Consider the following 24,021-nt stretch of genomic DNA (forward strand, 5'->3'; position numbering starts at 1 on the left):
TTTCTTTTTAAAATTATTAATTGATTGGGCTGGATCTACTCACTTAACATAAAATAAAAATTTGAGGCCCTGGATTTTTTGAGGCCCTGTGCAGTAGGCCAGACTGCACAGGCCCAAATCTAGCCCAAATCCGGCCCTGATGACTTCCCTCAGACATCCTATGTTTCAATGTCTTCGAGCTCGTTCTCGTTCACCACCAGCATTGTATCCGTTGTCATTCCGTGAGCATATGTTACATGAGCAGCGTTATTCCCTCCGTCCCAATGTTCTTCTGCTTCACAGTCCAATTTGAAACCGGGAAAACTAACCCTAATTTTTACAATAGGGATAAATAAAATAAATTACACTAAAAGCACAAGTGGAGTGAAATTAATTAAACAAAATGCCATGTGTTCCACTCTATTACACGTAGGCTTAATATTTGTTTAATCATTAGTTTTGCTTGAATTCACCTATGCAAATCACATTAAAAACATGTATTTATTTCAAAGTATTTTTTTCAAAAGAAAAACATATATAATAATTTTGTAAATAAAAAGGTATACACACATCTTCATACACGAATATGATTTTAAAAGTAGTTATAATTAAAATCAAATATAAATAATATTTTGTTTATTAGAACTAATTGATAATAAAAGTTCTTTACGGTGACAACATATATCAATCAAACAAATTTAAGATAAAAAAATACATCACTTATTTGTGAACTTCTTTAGTTTTAATATTACCAATATTAGTCATAGGAATTATATTACTAGTATTAGTCATAGGAATTATATTACTAGTATTACTCATACGAGTTATATTGATAATAGGTAAAAAATAATATTTTATTCTATTTTAATTTTAAAGGGTTTTTTTTTTAAATGTTTCATTCTCGTTTATTATAATAAAATACAATTTTTTATTTTCATATAAACTATGTCTAATTTCGTCAAATCAAACTAGTAACCATCTACAAACATTCAATTATAGAAGATATTTTGAAAATGTGATATTATTTATTTTAAAAAATTTAAATTTAAATTATTAAACTATTAAACAAAAGAAATAATATACTCTATGTGAAAAAATTTCAAAAAGCTAAATGAATAAATAAATGTTATGATTCAGATGTTTTCAATTGAGACATGATGAAGTATACATTAAAGGATAACCATACCAGCAGGGAATCAAGTTAGCCATGCCATTAGTCACGCCAGATTCTTTCGTTAATGTTTATTTTTCTTCTTCTTTTTAAGTAAAATTTAGAATGAGGGGATGTTACTACAATCCAAGTTAAAGAAGTTCTTAAAATTTTAAAAGTTGAATATAAAATGAAAAAATTGTTTTACACCTACTTTTACTAAAAAGAATTAAATATTATCTTATTTTGAACTTTCCATAAAATTACTTAGCAAATTATGTAAGGTGGTGCTGCTCTGTTGTCTTTTTTTATTTGCTTTCATTTCTTTTTCTAAATTTTTTTTCATTTCAAATAATTAATTTTTATTTTATTAAAATTGAATTAAATGAAATAACGACCATGCACATGGCTCAGAAAATCCAATCACGTGACTGGTGTACCCTAAAACCATCTTGTTCTCATTATATTATGCAACTTCAAAACCCAACTTCACTGTAAAATTTCTACAATAACTCACTCCTCATTCTGAACTGAACTTTCTTTCGCAAATGGATCCTAGGAAACCCTTCATGTAACTTCTCACTTCATTTTTTTTTCTCTGCATTATATTATTTATTATTATTATTATTATTATTATTTTAAAATATTTAACTGACCAAAGAGTTATGAAAATTGAAGCAGTGCAGGTGATGATATCATGGAGCTGCAATGGCAAAACGGTCGAGTTGTCACACAGAATCAAAACCACCGTAATGTCAACCAACCACAGCCGGTGAGAAACTCCGACGACTCCACTCGCGGCGGAAGTACTTCATTGCCGAGGGAGAATCAATATCTCTTCATGCATGAAGGAGAAATGGCTTCGGTGCAGCATTATGCTAACGCTACCATGCAAGGTCCACCAATGAGGTCTGAGCCGGTGCCTCCGAACTTCGCATTCTTTGCTAGGCAAGGCGTTAGAGCTGAACCAGAACCCGCTGAACCAGAACCAGCTGAACCAGAACCAGCTGAATCGGAATCGGAACCAGCTGAATCGGAGTCGGAACCAGCTGAATCTGAACCGTTAACTGATACAGAATCATTAGTAGATTCTTCTGATTCATCATCTGTGATGCCAATGGCGGTATCCGAAACAGAGGGAGAAGAAAGCTGCTTGACGGCACCTTCGACAATGTCTGAAGAAACTGATGGTTGGAGTGATTGGAGTAGCGATGAGGAACAACCCGTTCGGAGGGGAAGTGACGCGGAGGAATGGAACCATCAAAGGAAGGTGAGTGAGTTAACTCAGCACTGTTTAGGTTATTTTTACTCTGTGACATCATTTTCAGTATTTCCAGTTGCAAATACCTCTGAGCTGTCATCGTAATGCAAAACGGACCCGACAAAAAAGTTTTGACAAGTATATTGATACAGTTAGTATTGTTTTTTATATTAAAAAAATATCGTAATTAATTCACAGTGTCGATGATTGCAATTTAGTGTTGCAATACACCCATAGATCGAAATCGTAAAAGTCTTTAATAAATGTTATGTTACGTTACGTCTTATTATTACGAAATTTTTAGAACGCCACCCGTTTTTAAAACACTGTTCACATAAAGTTAAATTGTAATGGTATTCAGCATTCACCTAACAAGCCATACATCTTGTTGCCGCATGATATTGCTACGCCGCGTGTACGGTAAAATTTAATATGCTTTTTCACGGACGTATGGTAGGACATGCATAATACTCCCTCTGTTCGAAAATTGTTTAAATTTTTTGCATACATATTAACAAAGGTTTTGATAATTGTGCCACCAATTGCCTTTACCATATCATTATTAAAGTTGAATAGTTCTTTATTAAAAAATTGTTTAAATTTTTGCATACATATTAACAAAATTATAGTTGTGCCACCAATTGCCTTTACCATATCATATCATTTTTAAAGTTGAATAATACTCCTCTATTAAAAAATTGTTTAAATTTTTGCATACATATTAACAAAATGATGATTATGCCACCAATTGCCTTTACCATATTATTTTGTAGTTTCTTTTTAATAAGCAATTTTATAAGATATCGCATTAGGGGTGCAACCCTTACAACAAAAACTTTACAGAGAGTTGAAACAGTTTAGAGATAATTTATACCAATCATAAAAGAGATCCTAGAAATAGGATCACTACCACCTAACCATCTCCAAGAGAAGAACAAAATGTTGGAGATTAGCGTTTCGAAGCTTAAAGAAGCGTTCTCAAAGATAATAGCATTTCTCATCAACCAAATGCACCAAATTAAAGCTAATCAAATAGAATTTAATTTAATTCTAATATTGTGTTTCTTCACCTTTTCACCTTTTCTTGAATGCAACCGAAGCTTTTGAACTCGTCCAAGTTAAACTCTTTTGAATAATACTCTTTTTATTTTTTTTAGAGGAATAATACTCCTTTCTATTAAAAAATGGTTTAAAAATTTTTTTGCGCATATATTTTAACAAATTGAATTCAATTCAAGTGTAATTTTTTTTCACATTTAATCTTGAATATTTAACATTTAAATCTAGAATATAAAAGAAAAAAAACTCATACACTAATAGCTTAAGATTTTTGGTGAATCACCTATAAAACTTAAGAAAACAGCTTACCACCAAAAATACCAAAATTTTGACACGTATGTTATAGTTTTTGTAGGTAATTATTTTATTTTATTTTATTTGATTATAGAATTGAATTAACTTTATTTATATATTTAAAAAATATTTTTTCGTTATTAAATAGGTCATTTAATTATATATTTAATTGTCTTATTTTTAATTTATCTTTAATGCTGAGACAAATATTTTTCATTAATTAATTAATTAAATTTTAAAAAAATTATATAAAAAAATTATTATAAAAACAAATACAAGATAAATGTCAAATTAAAATCACCTATAAAACTTAAGAAAACAGCTTACCACCAAAAAACCAAAATTAACCTTTATATATTTGACACGTATGTTATAATTTTTTTAGATAATTATTTTATTTGATTTGATTATATAATTTAATTAACTTTATTTATATATTTAAAATATCTTTTTCTATATTAAATAGGTCACTTAATTATATATATATATATATATATATATATATATATATATATATATATAATTGTGTTATTTTTAATTTATCTTTAATGCATGAGACAAATATTTTTTATTAATTAATTTAATTTAATTTTTTTATATTTTCTATATAAAAATAAAAATAATTTATTATAAATACAAATACAAGATAATTAAATGTCAAAATAAAACTGGATAATATTAATATTTGCTAAATATTGTTAGTACAAAAATTATAAAACACTCACTAATTTTTTCACATTATGTTTTTTTAGAAAAATAGTCACTAAAAAACTCAGTGAGTCTACAAAAGTGTAGATAAAACATATGTTTATCATTAATTAATAAATTATAGTTAATAAATTTTAATATTATCAACAAAATAATCTAAAGTATTCTATCATGTAAATTATAAACTTATTTCTCAATTTTTTCATGTTACCCATTTAAAAATAAATCACTTAAAATTTTTTTTATAGTTTTTATAGGTAATTATTTTATTTTATTTGATTATATAATTGAATTAACTTTGTTTATATATTTAAAATATATTTTTTCTATATTTAATAGGTCATTTAATTATATACATTTTTGTGTTACTTTTAATTTATCTTTAATGCATGACACAAATATTTTTCATTAATTAATTAAATTTAATATCTTTTATATTATTTATATAAAAATAAAAAAATTATTATAATTTATTATAAAAACAAATACAAAATAAATTTGGAATTAAAATTAGCTAATATTTGTAATTTTTAAATATCGTCAATAAAAAATTATAAAACAATCACTAATTTTTTCACATAATTTTTTTTAGAAAAATAGTCACTAAAATACTCATTGAGTCTACAAAAGTGTTGAGAAAACATATGTTTATCATTAATTAATAAAGAGAATAATATTAATGCAAGGACCGTGTATAATATTCTACACATGTATCCAACTCATTATTATTTATTATCAAAATATTCTACAAAAAATGTATACACTAAATTATCAATTAAAAAGTTTTTACAATGTACGACAAATATTGTCACAAATTAATTAGTTAAAATTAATATTTTTTTCTACTTTATATATAGTAAAAATAATAATTTTACAATAAATAAATTATTTTTTTTCATAACATTCATCTATGAGCATTGACATATTTTATAAACTTTAAAAAAACATTGATTATTTCTTTAAAAAAAACCTTTGACATTGATTAATATATAAAAAACACAAGATATATATTTGTCACTCTTACACAAAACATGTTAGAGAAATATTTGTAATTCATACATTAAAAAACATGTTAAGAAAATATTTAATTATAAATTTACTTCAAATAACTCTTTTATTATTTATGTTGTATAATTTTAATCATATCGCTTAAATTTTAAATTAATTTTTTAATCAATTAAATATATTATTTTATTAACATTTAATAATATAATAATTTATAAAATACCGTGCAATAGTTCTTGCCTAATTCACCTTTAAATTTTATATAAATTTATAGCGTCAAAGTTAAACATTTAACTCGTTCCCTCTTTATTTGATTTGATTTTAGAAATTGAGTTGAATTAAGAAGCACAAACACCATGAATTATTAAACATAATCTCTCAACAAGTTGTTGATGTTAATGTTCGAAACAACGATACTAATAATAATTTAAAAATAAATAAATAAATAAATTAAACATAATCATAATAAATCTCGGTATTAGTGTCTAATACTAATAGGGATCACGACTTTTTTTAGAGGTTCCGCAAGTGGTTGTATAAACAAATGAGTTAAATATATTTTTGGTCCCTATAAACATCTCAATTTTGACTTTTAGTCCTTATAAAAAAAAATATTGACTATTAGTCCCTAAAAGTCAATATTTTTTTAGGGACTAAAAACCATTTTGAGTAATTTTATAGGGACTAAAAATATATTTAACCCTAAACATATGTGAGGTACAAAAATGAAAGGTCTTGCCTTTCTTTCCTTGCTCAAATATGAGATTTTGAGAACTGCTCTTGGCTGGTATGGTGAACTTTAATTTTGTAGTAGGCTGAAGGTTTTATATGGTTGAAAAAGTTGGCTGCATGATCTCGTGATCATTGTGAAATTTGCATTGTGCATCTACCTTTTAACATAGGCTGTCATGATGCTGCAATGAGCCACCTAGCCGGTCTAAAGTTCTCTGAATGCATTTTCTATTCATTGGAAAAGTTCTGCAAGTATGAAACACTTAGAAAAGGCATTATGGTACTTGGTTTTGCTTGTGAAAAAATTCACGCCCTTATGTGAATCGATAGAATAACATCGTAGTTGAATTAAGTAGAAGCTTTTAGCTGAGCATACATACATAACTTTTAGCTGTAATGACCATTTATTTTACAACATAACTTCTTTTTTTATCTATGATTGTTTTCCCCAATTTCTTCAAACTAATTTCATTATATTCTTATTTCTATTTGTCTTGCTTTAAAAGGATGTTGATTTTGAATCTCGTACTGCTGAGAGAGGGTTTGTTGTCTGGACAAATATTTCTTTGAGTTCATGTATTTTATGCCGTTTATTTTAACTTGAAGTTTTCACTTTGACTTACATCCAGAGGCGCCGTAATGAAATTAATGAAAAGATGAGAGTTTTGCAACAACTTCTACCTCGGTCTAATAATAAGGTAAACCAACTTTTTAGATTTCTCAATTCTTTGTTGATAATATAAGAGGCATGATTTAAGATTTTGTTTCCTTTCTAATTTCTATTTCTAATCTTTCTCCTACTATTTATTCATAGTCTGATGAAGAGTCTATGCTCGATGCGGCAATTCAATACACGAAGTCACTGCAGTTACAAGTTCAGGTAGACTCCTCTATGTATTTCTGATCTTTAAAAACGGTCACGCCACTATAATAGTTTCATTCTTAAATAAAGAATACAGTTTATGCAGATGATGTCCATGAGATATGGCACGGTATCTATGATGTTTCCTGCAATCCAGCAGTATATGCGGCCACCAATTGGTATGGGAATGAACATGCCAGTAATGTCATTTCCCAATATGTTTCCTAGTTCTACTTCGTCTCTGAATTTCGGACCAAGGTTCTCTATGCCTTCTTTCCACATGCCGCATGTTTCTACACCTGGTTCATTCATAATTCCAGCAACAAATCCGGCAAATAATAACATGTCCACCTCAGTTGGAACATATAATTCAAATCATCTAGGTATCCCAAATTTTACTGATCCTTATCAACAGTACATGGGAGCCTACCAGATGCAGTCTCAATTAATGCAGGTATTTTATCCTCTAATGCTATTTTAGATTAGTAATTTTTTAAATATTGTGTGAATTAACTTCTTGCACATGTGATCCATTGGATTTGAAAATCATAATTTCTCTGTTATTATTGTGTAAAACGTGGTTTCACTTTTAACTTAACTATTAAGAAAACTTTTATTTTGCAAGTTTTCATTGTAACTTTGTTTTTTCCAAAGTAAGATCACAATGATGTAAATTTTTATGAATCCATTTTCATGTGTAGAATCGGGCAATGAACCAAACAAATGTCAGCAAGTTCGAAAGTGGCCGCCAGTCAGGTAAATGCTTATTTGTTAGTATTTTTGTCAAATTTGGTTAACTTATGTGAAAATAAAAGAATGGTTTATTATTTTGGGTCTTAATGGTTTTTATATGTGTCTTACTGTGTTCATGACCAATTTACTCTACTATTTTTCATAACTAATTTACCTTCAATTCAAATATGTACTGAATCCTTATAATTTGGTATCAAAATTTGTTTCTTCTAAATATCTCAATTTGTTTCTTGATTTATTTCAGGAGATAAATGATTATTTGATAGTTGCTTACGTATATGGTGTTGCTTCATATTTGTTACCTCCATCTATCAAAATGGTACTCATAGTATTATTGTAAGTTTCGAATATGCTATATGTAACTTAGTTTATTGTAAGTCTCAAATATATTATTGTAAGTCCCGAACACACTATATGTAACTTAGTTTGTTGTATGTCCCGAATACGCTATATACTACCAGTGTTATTGTAAGTCTCGAATACGCTATATGTATTACGAGTATTATTGTAAGTCACAAAAACGCTATATGTACTTCTAATATTAATGTAAGTCTCGAATATGTTATATGTACTACTATTATTATTGTAAGTCTCTAATTCGCTATATGTACTAATAGTATTATTGTAAGTCCCGAATGCGCTATAGTATTACACCGTTATCATTAAATTATTGTGACTTAGTTCTCTCATGTTTTTGTCTTCCCTCATTGACATTTTTGTTAAAAAGAAACGATCTCCATCCATCACCTGCATAACAAAACAAAAATACTTGTTGTAGCCATCACCATGCGGTTGCCGCAAGAATTTTGCAATCTTCTGTGTTTGAAAATCTCTTTTTCTTCCTTTGTGTATTTTTTGTTTTTAGGGGTTTTCACTAATTCTTCCTTGAAGATTGTTTGGAGGGCACTGGTTATACACTTTCTGAATTTCTAGATGTTATATTTTTTTGTTAGGAATGTTAGATTTATGCATTTTCTAAATTTCTAGGTGTTAAATTTTTGCATTTTTCTTGAATATGTTAATATTAGTAATAGTAGTACCTTCATGGCTAGAATATCATTTAAATCGGCTCAAAATCACCAGAGTCATACTGCTATTTATGGTTCAATCTCTTTCACTTTATGTTTTAATAGAGACACTCAATATGAGATGATGAAAAAATCAAATCATTGTCTTATATAACTTTACAATGAATGTATTTTTCAAATATTTAGTGTATGTGCATATTTTATAATTTTATTGTTTTTTTATTTGGGAGGACCGAAGTCCAAAAAAGAAATTATAAACAAATATTCCTCATAGAGAAATACTGATCAGAATACTCACCCAACCTCTTAGCTTGACATTATATTTGTAAGTGCATGACGCATCACTTTTTTATCCACTTGAATTAAAACTTTGTTGAAACATTTGCTTTACACCAGCTGGATGTCCTCCAAATGCCTTTGACAAGCCTCCCAACTAGGGGTGGGAATAGGCTGGACCGAGTTAGGCTTCACAAAGCCTAAGTCGGGTTTACTAAAAAAATAAAAGCCGAAGTCTGACTTGTAGCCTATCTAGGCTTATTTTTAGGCCTGAGCTTAGCCTTTTGAAGGCCTGATTGACGGACTAGCCTACTTAAAATCCTATTTTATTTGAATATTTGTAAATAAGAAATTCAACTAATATTAAATAGAGAAACAAATTAAAATATCAACGAGCATAAATGTTTGTTTTCATTGACTCATGCGAGTTTACCTATTCACATAAGTTTTGTGATACTATTTATTTGAGAGACTGTATTCAAACAACTTATGACAAAAACTTATAACATTGTTCATATGTATTTTTCAACTTATTTTCATAATATCTTCAAGATAACTATGCTTTATTTTTCGTATTTTAAGTCAAAGTATAAAATACAATATAAAAATAATAAATTTATTCATGCTTACTTAAATAGGTCGGTCTAATAGGATTAAAAGGATTCTTATATGGCTCATGACCTAGCCTTTTTAGATAAATAGGCTTATAAAAGAGCCTAAGCCTTTTCTACTTAAAAGAAACTGGCATGGACGTACGTATACCCCTGTTATTTGGCCTTGCCTACTCTCACCCCTACTCCTAACCAACACCCATTGTTATCTCTAATCACTCCTTCATTCCCTTCCCTGCTTGTATTTGACACCACTCCATCAGTATTAAGGGAATTCACAAATCTTTATGAGGAATCCATTTAATTTTGTTTGCAATTCTTTGTTGGATGGAGAACTTATTTTGCAAAGATAAGCTCATGTTATAATCTTGTACCTATAACAGAATTTCTTGTTCAAGATTATGAGGCATTATAAAATCCGCAACGTGCATTCTTTGGTTTCTCCAATACCATATAGTATGGAAAACAGCAGCCCAGACTGATTGCCACTCCAAATGATCCCCATTCCTGCCTAAATTCTGCTTTTAATTCGGCTCAAACCAGTCTTGTAAATTTGCATTGAAAAACACTTCCCAATAAATTTCCTACACAAGCTACTTCCAAAGCCTGATTCAGCATTGTGCAATCCCTCAATACATGAAGAAATGTCTCCTTCACACTCTGCACAATAGGGATCACATATTCTACGATGATGAAGAAAATGTTTGGTCTTAATTCCATTGTGATAGATTAACCAAACAAAGAAGCCAATCCTTTAAGGCACCTTGATCTTCAAAATAACATACCACTGATTATGTCTATTAATGTCCTCATAAGAACTTAGCCTATTAAAAGCATTCAACATAGTAAAGGATCCATTATATGTAGCACCCCAAATGCCTATGTCTTCAACATTTACAGGCCTTGGAATATGAATTAAAACCAATTTGTTCAAAATCTCATGAGTAACCAGTGTTTTTAGCATTCTCCAATTTCATCCTTCATCTTCTAAAGTTAAATTTGCAAGAGTTATCTCTTCCCGCTCCATAGTAGCATCTTGTTTAAAGTCCTTCAAAAATAAACATGGAGCTACCCAACAATCATGTCACGCCCTGATTTTCATGTCATTGCCCACTTCTCAAAAGGACATACTTTCAAGAAGGGGCCAACCTTTAACTATATTTTTCCATAAGCTAGAGTCACATATTTTAGATATTATCTCACCTGTGAGATTGTTATTTCTTTCATACTTGCCTCTGTTTCTAGATAATTTAGAAAATTTTATTTGATAATTTATAATATTAATTGTTGTGTTAGTACATTGTTATTTTGATTTGTATATTATTATTTTACATATTTGAATATGTATGTTCAAAATATTCACGATTGTGTAATGTACATCGCCTGATATTTTTAAGGTCGGATGCCGACTTCTGAGCTTATCCCAGGTTCAAGGAGCCAGGTTCCTGAAGAATTGTCCAAAACGGAACCATTATGAGCAATCAAATGGTCGAGTCAGTTACAAAGTGTTAATAATTGGATTCGTTACAAGTGGCTAATAATTAAGGCGATTACAGGTGGTTAATGGTTATTAAACCCTATTAACACCATGACTCTTGGGCATCCATGAGCAGAAGAGGTTTGGTTATAAAAGAGGGCTTAAGGCTATTCCAAGGGGGCATGAACTCTTCTATTTTCCAGAAACCAATTTACCTTCAATTCAAATTTGTATTGAAACCTTATAATATGGTATCAAAATTGGTTGCTTCTAAGTATCTCAATTTTTTTCTTGATTGTGTTCAGGAGATAAATGATTGTTTTATTGTTACAATCAAGGACTTACATATATGGTGTCTCTTCTTATTTGTTACCCCCAGCTAACAAAATGGTACTAATAGTATTATTGTAAGTGTCAAATACGCTATATGTAACTTAGTTTATTGTAAGTCCCGAATACGCTATTGCATGTCCGGAATACATTATATGTAACTTAGTTTATTGTAAGTCTGAATACGCTATATGTACTACCACTATCATTGTAAGTCACGAATACGCTATATGTACTACCAGTATCATTGTAAGTCACTAATACGTTATATGTACTACTAATATTATTGTAAGTCCCGAATACGTTATATGTACTACCAGTATTAATGTAAGTCCCAAATATGTTATATGTACTACTAATATTATTGTAAGTCCCGAATACGTTATATGTACTACTAGTATTAATGTAAGTCCCAAATATGTTATATGTACTACTAGTATTATTGTAAGTCCCGGATATGCTATATTTACTACTAGTATTATTGTAAGTTCTGAATACGCTATTATATTACACTGTTAACATTAAATTATTCTAACTTAGTTCTCTCGTTTTTTGTCTTCCCTCATTGACCTTTTGGTTAAAAATAAACGATCTTCATCCATCACCTGCATAACAAAACAAAAATAGTTGTTGTCGCGGTTGCCGCAAGAACCTTGCAATCTTTTGTGTTCAAAAATGTATTTTTCTTCCTTTGAGTATCTTGTGTTTTAGAAGTTTTCTCTTATTCTTCCTTGAAGAATATTTAGAGGGCACTAATTATACACGTTCTGAATTTCTAGATGTTAGATTTTTTGATTAGGAATGTTATATTTGTGCATTTTATAAATTTCTAGATGTTAAATTTCTACATTTTTCTTGAATATGTTAATGTTAGTAATAGTAGTAACCCATAAATTGGAATGTAATAAAAGGGAAAATATTTTTCTTGTACCTTCAAGGATAGAACATCATTTAAATTGGCTCAAAATCAACCACTCATACTACTATTTATGGTTCCATTTCTTTCTCTTTATGTTTTATTAGAGACACGCAATATGAGATGATGATAAAATCAAGTCATTGTCTTATATAACATTGCAATGAACGTATTTCTCAAATATTTAGTGTATGTACATATTTTATAGTTTTATTGTTTTTTATTTATTTGGAAGGGCCAAGGTTCAAAAAAAAATTACAAACTAATATTCCTCATAGAGATATACAGAGAATACTCATCTCACCTCTCAGCTTTATCATTTGTAAGCGCATGATGCATCAATGCAATTAAAATAAAAGCCCAAACAAACAAATAACAAGTGAATTAACATTTAATCTATTAATTAAAAATTAATTAAATCAATCAATTGAGATAAATAAAATCAATTCGTAAAAATTAATTAATTTTAATTAACCAAAACAATATTTAATTGATTAATCAAATGTATAACAAGCAAAAAGAAATGAAAATAAAAGAAAAATAATGACAAAATAAGGGTGCAAAAAAGAAGCTAAGGGTGTGAACCCAAAAAGAAACGTTGGGCTCTCAACAGGAGAGGTCCACGTATGTTTGTGAAATTATTGTTTGTGAACCCATGACATTATTGTTTGTGAAATTCTGTATGTATTTCTTGCTGACTGAATTTGTTCCTCTTCTCTTGCAGTTTTATATGATGGATGATGACAAGATATGAAAAAGGTCATGTGATGTATAACAAGAGGCTTGATGATGATGGCATGATGGATAAAGGGTAGAAGATGTTGCTCCATTGATGCACATACCATCTTCAATTTTGTATTTAGCTAATTTGTCTTTTGCTCCTTTGTGTATATCCCATTTTATTGGAATTATGATAGATAGCATACATGGGGCATGGTAGCATGTAATAATTTTTTTTTTTTTTTGTATTTTCCTAAATTGTAAACATGCTGATGGAACAAAACTTGTAAATAATTAAAACTCTTCATTTTTGTATTTTTGTAAACAAATGTAAACATATTTGAAAACAAAACTGAAATAAAACTTAATTTTTGAGTATTTTTTAATTATACAAATGAATTAAAACTCCTTATAACAGACCCTTTTTTCTCAAATATTTTCTACTTGAAAAATTAAAAAGTAAATAAAGAAAAATATGAAAAAACAAGAATTATGTATCATCTAATTCAAAATAAGACTTTTAATAATTAAAACAAGTTTAATTATCAAAAATTAATCAAAATTACATGACAAAAAAAACAATAAGAAACTAAAGAAAATTAATCCTATAAAAGTCAACAAAAACTAATAAAAGAAGTTCACAACAATGTACATGAAGTGCTAAAGAAAGTAAACTTAATGTACAAAATCACAGGTTAATTTGGTCATCAAGAAAAATGAAATATATGAGAAAACATATTGATGTTAAATGAAGCAGAGTGAAATTTGGGGTATGACAGTTGTCCTTATTTAAACATCTTTAGCTGAAGGATTTGAAGAGGTTGTCTTTGAATCGTCATGGTGAAAGATAGTTTAAATATCACTGACCCAAATTTTATATTCCAATGACATATTATGATTATGCAGATGCTATGCAAAATGCTGGGAAACCAAGCTTTGTTGCTTTTGACTGAAATTAGACTCCTCTGGGGATAAAAGATCATGTCCAGTTGCTCCTGACTGATAAGATCGTTGTCACCTCAAGAATTTAGGGTGAAGAAAATTGCTTCTTACTGCTCGGGTCTAACAAAGAGATCTTTGTATTTTGCTTGAAGCTGAATACTCAGATCTAACACAAATAGATCTTTGTATTATTGATATTTTGAAATGCTTTGACCTATCACAAATAGAACTTCTCACCGTTGGGTATAATGACGCTTGAATTTGACACAAAGAGATCATTGCTGCTAAAATGGATACTCGGGTCTAACACAAAGAGATCCACATATTTTGGAGATAGAATGTTTCGATCTAACACAAAGAGATCTTCACATTATTGAAAAATAGATGCTCTGACCTAACACAAAGAGATGTAAACAACCTTGAAACACTTGATGCTTTGATCTAACACAAGAAGATCTTAGCTGAAGGAATTCCAATCTAACGCAAAGAAACCGTCTCCTTTGTTGAAAAGAAAATGCCGATCTAATACAAAGAGATTGCCGCTTTGTTGAAAGTTGATGTTCAGACCTAACACAAAGAGATCTAAACAGCTCGGGATAAAATATTCCGATTTAACACAAAGAATAAATTTTATAATAAAGAATTCATCTCGATCAATAACCAACCGAAGTGTAATTCATAGACGTGCAACTTTTTATTTTTATTTTTTAAAAAAAAGACTACCTATTTGTCGCGGAGGAAAAATTGAGATTAAGCTATTGATTAACTTAACTTGCAAATAAAGCAATAGTCCTCACCGATCTTTATTATTTCAAAAGGAATGGGAAGAGAGCGAATAAAACCCAAAGAATTTTTAAGACAAAACTAATAAAACAAAGATAAAAGGGTACGAGGGTTGGTTATTTAATGGGAAGGTATTAGCACCCCTCACATCCATGGTACTCCATGAGAACCTTTTTGAAAATTTATTTTAAAATAAATAGTTGTGTGCAAAATATGGATGGGATGAGAAAAGAACACTTTTTAGGGTCTTTTATTTATGCTTGCAAGATGTCGCATCTTGTCCTTTATACCCCTTGAGTGCAATAGGGAAGTCAGAGCATTTGTAGTTCTTCTCACAAAGAAAACACGATGGTTTGTTTTGATTGATTTTAAATGAAGAGACACTTTTTCATCTTAAAGGAGAAAACTCAACTGATCAACCATAAACATGAGAACAAATGGATCTTAACATCATAGTGAAAGAAGGACTCCAACTTGGATAGAGATCATCAAGTATGCCACTAGCTCTTTAAATTGGAAAAGAATCAGCACCATATCAATCAATATCATGGGATAAGAGAATTACATATCAACTATGATGTTTACTCATGTCTAATATTTAAGAAAATATTTTAAAAGGAAAAACCAAATGGCAAAAGATTTGTGTGAGGTTTGTGTTTTGATAGGAGAACAATATCAAGGGGGTCCTTCAAGCAAGAGATACTTTGAACATTTCCTCCTTTAATTTTTGAAAGAGTTTTAATATGTTTAAGTGTCTTTAGCATTTATTCAAGAAAATATTTGACGATCACTTAACAAAGTCAAGGTTTATTGCAAAAGAGTTTAAGTTTAAAAACAAGAAGATTTTGAAAAAAAAGAGGGAGAAGATTTTTAAATTTAAAGATAGGCAGGAGATGAAGGGACTGTCCTAAAGCACAAAGTAAAAGTTAAGGAAAAGAAAGATCTAACCAAGAAGAAGTCAAACAATTTAACACGAGAATTCTCTTCCTTTGGATTAACTTCAAAGCATAACATCATATTAACCAAAGCACTTGAACAGATGAATAATTAAAGCCATAAGTTCAAAGTAACAATCCATTCAAGCCTGTATTAGATAAAAATTGAACTTCTCTCAGATGGACTTGCATCAGTTGAAATTGTATCAGATGAACTTTAAAGTTTCAAACTAAGGGAGCACCTGCACACAGACAAAACAACCGGACAAACCAAACAACCAACATATAAAAATACAAGGTCTCAGAAACATTGGTATCATATGAAAGGCTCCAAGTCAAGGTTCTAGTCCTAAATCCAAAGGTCCAACTCCTTGAGCAAGGGATAGTAGCCATAGTCCAAAGAAAAAATTAAGTTTTTAGAGTTTTGCCTTCATTAATGTTTTTAGGAAAAAAAGAATAAATATGTCCAAATGGACAAAAGAAAATTAGCATAAATATAAATAAGTAAACTAAAATGTAATGCTAAAGATAAATTTCATAAAGTAAAGGCAAGAATTAAATTGCAAAAATTAAAGGCAAAAATTAAATTGAATTAAAGTAAAGTTAGTACAATAATATGGTTAATTGTTTGTAAGATAATTAATCAACCATTTCTAGACAATTTAGCGTTATGTTAAGCAATCGTAGATGTACTTATATAGAAGTAGCATCTATGTGGCCGGTCAATAAAATTTATGTACCATATTTTTTAGAGAAGGATAGATATCATTCTCCTAAAACAAATAGCACAAGCCAAAACAAGGTGATCAAAACTAAGTCAAGGAGGTGAGATCATTACATTAATCAAATTCTTCTTAATACCTTAGAAAAGCTTATCATCAATCCAAAGTACTTTACATAATCTTTTGATTAAGTGAAAAGTAGATTTGAATTGATGAAATTTCATCAAGTACTAATTCAAACTTAATTGAACAAGATGAATCATCATCATCATCATCCAATTGATCCAAAAAAGAAAAAGAATGAGATGGAGATGGAGAGATGGGACAAAATCAAGATCAAACAAGAGATCAAAAACCAAATTGAATCGTAACTAGGTCAAACTTCATCAAAATCAATCATCCATTTTGGTGGATTTGGTCCTTTAGACCTATCAACACCCAAGTTCCATTGATGTTGATGAAATTTATGACAAAATAAGTCACAATTCAAGGCAATCAGCAACCAAACAAGTCAAATCATTAAATGCATTTAAATAATTAAAACTACTTTTGTAATGATTTTTTTAAAATGAAAATAAAAGAGAAAATAGCAAAGTATAATCAAATCATCAAACAAAAATCAAATAAAATCACCATGGGTGAGAAACCATCATTGGATCTTATACAAAAAAATTCATAATTTTTTAACGCATAAAAGTATTTTTAAACTATTTAAAATGCATGCAAAAAAGAAAAAATAGATGAAAAATAGCAAACATAAAAATTAAATTCTCCAAAAATCACACAAAGTCAGAAATGATGTAAAATATTTTTTTTTTCATGATTTTTGGATGTGAAATGAATTTAATGTAAATTTTAGAAGATAAAAGAAATTAAAAAGAAAATAAGAAAGAAAAATAATCTCGAAAAAACCTCATGTGTTTGATCATGATTCATTAAACAACGTGGCACATCTGATGGTCTTAGAGTGTGCATCCACCATGGAATTTAATTGAAAAAACACTGAACCACATTTAAAACAACCAATCAAATTAAAATATTTGTCACGCTTTCATTGGTTAGAAGAGACACGTATGTTATCTTCAACCTCCAGCCTTCATCCAAACCCGAAATTCGTGATTTCTCAAATTGGAATCATAGAAGCTGAGTCTTATCCCCTTGGATTTTTCTCTTCATCGTCTTCTCAACCATATGCATTTTGTAAATTTATTCAAAGAGTGTGATGTGTATTTTGGGAAAAACCAAAAGAACTTGAAAACAAAATTTGAAAATTAACTATCTAAATGGAACAATTGAAAGCAGACAAGAATACAGTTATCTTCAGCATGAAAAGGACTACATCTAAGTGTTTTATTTTTTTTCAAAATGATGCTTCAATCTACCTGAACAAAGTATGGTGAATTTTCTCTGAAACTAGACTTGGTTAGCTTGATTTAGTGCTTGATTTAGATTGCTTTTGATCTGGTTAGCTTCAGTGAAGATCAATGATGCTAGTAAGAATGAGAAATTGGATTGAAAAGCTTTGAAGTGTGAAAATGAATTGAGAGAAAATAGAGGTTTGAAGTGACTTTGGCAGAGTGTTTCTGGCTCTCAAAAGCTTGGTAAATGAAGTAGAGAGTGTCTCTATTTATAGATGAAGATGATGGAATGCTTAAAGAGGTGTAATGATCAGAGAATCGAGCAATTTGTGTGCACCCTTGGAGTGAGAAAATTGTGACTTGATTCGGCTCAAAACGCAATAATTAGGAGTGTTTAAAGGTCGTTTTCAACTTTGGCAAGTCCCTAAACATGATTATAGTGCAAAAAAAATCTTACTTTGGATTGTAATCAAGTTTTGGTTGAGATGGAAATCTAATCATGGAGCAATTTTCAGTTTCGTGCACCTTTATTCATAAATTCATTTCTCTTTGTGTATGAAGCTTTGTGGTGAAATTCTTGTTGCAATTGACTCTCCATATGACAAAGAAGACAATGTTCCATGAAAGTCTTCATTTGGATTCTTGAGCAAAATGTTATGGCATGGTGAAGTTGGCAAAAAAAAATTGTCTTAACACCCCTATAATGTAAAAGTGCTTCAAAATGACCTATAATATTTTCAAATCTTTCATGGTCTTCCAAGCATTTTCAGTCTTTGGCCTTTGAAGGAAACTTGTAGAGAACATCTCAAAGAGTTCATAGAAAAAATAACCACATCAAAATGTTGAAATTTGAATGAGTTATGGTCTTGGAAAGTTGGGCTAAATTTACTTGAATCCACAACATGACCTATAATGTTTCTCCATCTTTGATGACTTTTCATGCATAATTAGATCTTAACTTGTAAAGTGAAGTTGTTGAGGATGTCAAGGAGAGTCACATGTAAAAATAAGCACTAAAAAATGTGGAACCATGAAGGAGTTGCACCCTTTTTGACCATACACTTGAAATGTTGACTTTTTAGATCAAAGTACTTGAATCAACTTGCAATCTTTTGATGTTCTCTTTCAATTCAAGCCACAATGATGAACATATAAACTTAAAATAATGATATCTTGATTGTACTTTAAGTATCATGAGAAGAACTTGAGGTAACTTGATGAACAAGGCATGGAAATAAAAACATGAATCTTTGAAGTTTCTTGAGGAACAAGCCATCAAACTTTGAGATATCTTTGATTCAAATAAGATTGAATGATACTTGAAATTTATATTTTGAGATTAGAGGTCATGCTTCAATGAGGTAGCTATCAAGGCTCAATGATCAATCACACTCTCTTGACTTGAGGGACCAAAACCCTAGCTAAGGCATAATGCTTGATGCTTTGATTCAAACTCATCCTTATAAAGAAACAAAAAGAAACACAGACATATTTTGATATTTTGATTAGAGGTTAGTAAAATATAAATCTATAAACACAAATGATGTTTGGTGATCCCTGCATAAGTGAGCCCAAAGAGAGAGAGGTTAGTTGTGCCTAATACATGCACCGCAAGTGAATTTATATTCCCGATACTAGTGTCTAAGACACGTTTGGGAAAAACATAAAGGCGAGAGCTCTCCGTCCTTGTCTCTTTAATTATCAATATTCATTAAAAATAAATGGTCCCAAAACATAAATTCAATTACATTAATCATTTTTCTCCAAACAGAAAACATAAGTATAGTTTTATATATACTAGATTACCGACCCGTGCTTCTCACGGGTATGTTAGAAATAATTTTTTATAATAATTACTATTTATTTGTTATTTGCATATAAAATTATTTTGTAGGTCATATAGACTATATTTGCAATTATATTTTTAATTATTTAATGTGAAAGTTAATAAATTAAAAAATAAAATTTTATGATAATTTAAAATATATAAATTTGAAAAAATAAAAAATTAAGTAACTAAAGAATATTATTAAATATTTCTTTGTAAACTACATTTGATGTTGTATCTATATCTTCACATTCATCATTAGTCCCCAATATCTTCAATTTTATTTGAAGTAACCCTTGGCCCATGAGTGAACATTGGTTGTGGTAGATATACTCCAACATGTTTGAGTGACTGTCCTTGACTTTTATTGATGGTCATTACAAATAAAACAGCTAAAGGAAATTGGTGCCGTTAGAATTTGAAAGGGATTCTTTTATCAGAAGGTGTCAATGATAAACTTGCAATATATTTTTTTTTTACCAATATTGCTTCCCAAAATAACCTTTGCTTCAACGGCATATTTTCCCTTTTTTGTAATTATTAACTGTGTTACATTACACAAACCTAAAGACAGGTCAATATTTCTCTATAACATTACTGGTACTCTAACTCTTAACCTAAACTTGTGATTTGGAAGTCCAAAAAAAATAATTGTGTTAATAATTGTGTTTAAAAATACAGGAGTGTGTACATCATCTCGGATGTCAACATTTGAGATTTTATAATACGGAGATTCAAAACTCAAATATATTATTTTTTCCACTTATTGAAAATTTCTCAAATTAATAAATAATGGTTAGTTATATAGCTGTTCCACTAAAGAAAACATATTTATCTATATAAGTAATTCATATAAAATAAAATATTTATATTAACAAAAATAGTATAGCTACACAAATTTTAGGGACAAACAAATTTTAAAAAATTAAATAAGTATGCTTTATCATTTTTAATATTATTATTAATAAAATATTAATTTAAATTTTCTTTGTCACAATTGTAATACTTAACATTATTGCAATCATAATTCTTAAAATTCAGGATAACAATATGCTTAAAGCTATTTTTGATATAATTGTAATAAATAAATTACTATTTAAAATTTAAAAAAAAAATAATTAAATAATAAATACATTTAATATATTAAATAGTTATGAAAAATTAATTAGTTATTATCGTGGAGATTTGATGTATAAAATTTCATTTTTCACAAAATATTATCAATAAAATAGCTTGGAATCTGATATATAAGAATTCTCACTATAAATATTTTTAATATCATTTGATCACAAATTTGAACCTAAGATATATTTAATGTCATTTCATCTTTTTATCATATAAGATATATTTACGTTAAATACAATAATAATTATTTCTTGAATACAATAAATTATTATTATTTATTAAATACAATAATAATAATTATAATAATAATAAATTTAATTTATATTAACTTAGTTATGAATAATAATAATAATTATTGTTATTATTTAAATTATTTACATTTTAAAAACCTAAAAGATTTTATCTGAGTTTCTATTTTATTAATTTATAAAGAAAATCCAAATAATTGTGATTAATTTTATTTTATCATTGGTGATAAATTGAAATAAAGAAATTTTTATAAGTGTATGATTGAAAATAAATTAAAATAAAGAAATATTCATGCTAATTTTTATTATTAATTAATAAAGGTTATGTGATGGACAAATCTATCATATTTGGGCGTTATTATTACATATATTAAAAAAACATAAAGCACATTAAATTAAAAAGACATTGAATCATTTAGATTCTTTAGTATTCAAGCATGGAATTTTGGATCTTTAATGATTGATGCATTGTCACCCTCAAGATTAATTGTTTAAATGTGAATTATATAAAAACCTGTGTGTTGCATGGGTTTGATTATAATTATTGTCTCAAATATTATTTTAAAAAATATATTTTTGCAAATATAATTACATATAACTTTATAATTGAATGTATTTTAAAATTATATTTAATATAAAAAATGTTTAATAATATAAGAATCTTTATTAATTTATATTATAATTTTATTTTATTATTTTAGTTATATTCTTTAAATTTGAAAGATATATCATATTTATGTGAATAATTTTATCATTTGTGTATATTATTTTTAATTAATCATGAAATTCATAATACATATAAATGTATATTAATGTATACTTGTATAATTTAAGGAACCTAACAAATACTTAAAATTATCAGTGTCAAGTCCAAATAAATTCAAATGGAATAATTTTTAGATAGTTAAAAAAAATCATACTAACGTTATCATATAAGATCAAACCTTCATATAATAATAAAATAATAATTAGAATTGACCTTAAATTTCTAGTAATTCGTCTAATAGTGGCCAACCTTGAATTTATTAATGGTCAAAAGTTACCATACCCAAAAAAGAAAATAATGATAAAAGAAAAGAAAAAAATTATCATAAACATATTTTAAACCATTTATTTGTAAGTCATTTTATTTTTTACATATGGCATAAAAAATATCATACGTATATTTAATTTTCTTGCAAATAAAATTTATTTTTATGGCAATGTTTAATTTTTGTACTATTCAATTTGTTTCTAAACATTCTTCCAATAATTTAATCCAAAATAAAATAAACAAAAATAAATTGGCTTATTTTTTAATCTTAATTTTGTAAAATACATATTAAGATATGTATTTTTTAATTTTCTTTATATTTGTTGCAAAATCAACGACTAATGTTTAGCTATGTGTTCAAAAGGTGTTATAATAATAAAAATATATGAACATTAATTTTATTGAAATAGAAAGGTTAAAAGGAATTTTAAAAATAGTTTTATGTCATTGTGGAAACCAAAACGATAAGAATGATTATTAAATAAACCAATAATATAAAATAAAAAGAATGTGACCTTTAATTCAGATGTGTGATATTTAATTATTGTGAATAAATTGATTGATATTTTCTTTTAAAACAAAAATAATAATAATAATAATAATAATAATAATAATAATAATAATAATAATAATAATAATAATAATAATAATAATAATGTTAATAAGAAAAAATTAATATAATTCATCATCTCATTTTATATGGATGTGTGAAGGGAGATAAACTCAACTAAAAATAAAGTGATAAGAATGAGAGAGAAAAACTATGAGAGAGAAACATATAAATGTGTGGCATGAGTGAGGGCTCCAAATGACACGTCAACCAATAATATAACAATAATATTAATAATAATAGTAATAATAATAACTTTTTGTAAAATTTTATAAATTATAAGTTAAAGTGAAAACCAATATAATTAACATTCATAGATACCTGCTCAAAGAGAAAATTAAACACAAATAACTTTAGAGGTGTTAACCCCTAATACTTTAGAGAGCAAAAGTAAAAGATTAGCTGGACACTTCTTGATACAAATTAGTAATTTAGATTAGCTGGACACTTCTTGATACAAATTAGTAATTTATACTTCGTGATCTTTATTAATCAAACCTAATCTTGGACTGCTGGATTTAATCATCGTCGTAGTGAACAAAAATAAGTTAAGTATTATTTTAAACATACATTATAAAATAAAAAAGTGAAATAAAAATTACAATACAAAATCAAAAAAAATGTAGCATATAAGAAGAGTAATATAAAATAAAATTAAAAAGGATATACGTATCATATATGAGATGTTAGGAGGCAAGCCAAATATAAAGACCTACAATCAAATCAAATCAAATTGTGTACAATAATTCTACAAAATCCATACAACAAATTATGTATTTATATATGTGATTTTACCTATTAATAGGATAATAAATCTTATTAGAAAGTGTAACCATAATTTTAGTAATTAAAAACCGTCATTAAAAACTATAACGTTTGTAACTACAATAAGAGTAATTATTATTATAAGGGTAATGCTAACGAGTGCCCCAGGGGCACTGGTTAAGAGATTAAAAAGGTAAGTGGAACATTGTTTAATAAAGTAAAAATTATGTTTTTATCCAAAATATATGTATTAATTGCATTGAAAATATAAATAATTAACTTTTTAAAAGAAGATTAGGTGTATTCAATGCATTGAATCTAAAATATTTTTTTAATTTTGGATGCTTAACCAGTGCCTCTGGGGCACTCGTTAGCATGACCCTTATTATAATAGTAACCGAAATATTCTAATAATTATTTTTTGTATAATATAATATAACCATTATGAAATATAATAATAATTGTTAATTATTTCATGTTTAGTAACTGCAATAAGAATAATAATTACTAT

At 27.8% G+C, this 24,021-nt stretch overlaps 1 protein-coding gene across 2 annotated transcripts; it reads left to right on the plus strand.

The window, feature by feature from the left end:
- The first annotated feature begins 1,570 nt into the window (after window positions 1–1,570).
- LOC131610058 (transcription factor PIF1-like) lies at window positions 1,571–8,363 on the plus strand. Of its 2 annotated transcripts, none has more exons than XM_058881926.1 (7): window positions 1,571–1,700; window positions 1,811–2,399; window positions 6,818–6,886; window positions 7,003–7,068; window positions 7,148–7,504; window positions 7,752–7,806; window positions 8,048–8,363. In XM_058881926.1, exons 1-7 carry the CDS (start codon window positions 1,678–1,680, stop codon window positions 8,056–8,058), a joined length of 1,170 nt encoding a protein of 389 aa, XP_058737909.1. In that variant the 5' UTR covers window positions 1,571–1,677; the 3' UTR covers window positions 8,059–8,363. The 2 variants fall into 2 exon arrangements, with proteins under 2 accessions (XP_058737909.1, XP_058737910.1); XM_058881927.1 differs by having other exon boundaries at window positions 7,157–7,504.
- Window positions 8,364–24,021: the final 15,658 nt, after the last annotated feature.

This window comes from Vicia villosa, linkage group LG6, assembly GCF_029867415.1.
Source record: "Vicia villosa cultivar HV-30 ecotype Madison, WI linkage group LG6, Vvil1.0, whole genome shotgun sequence".
Classification (NCBI taxonomy): Eukaryota; Viridiplantae; Streptophyta; class Magnoliopsida; order Fabales; family Fabaceae; genus Vicia; species Vicia villosa.

Bases quoted from the DNA above. Each gene is read 5' to 3' on its own strand.
- LOC131610058 (XM_058881926.1), top strand. From the start codon at position 1,678: ATGGATCCTAGGAAACCCTTCAT. The intron at 6,887-7,002 runs GTAAACCAACTT...ATTTATTCATAG, and splicing joins TACCTCGGTCTAATAATAAG to TCTGATGAAGAGTCTATGCT. The intron at 7,505-7,751 runs GTATTTTATCCT...TTTCATGTGTAG, and splicing joins TGCAGTCTCAATTAATGCAG to AATCGGGCAATGAACCAAAC.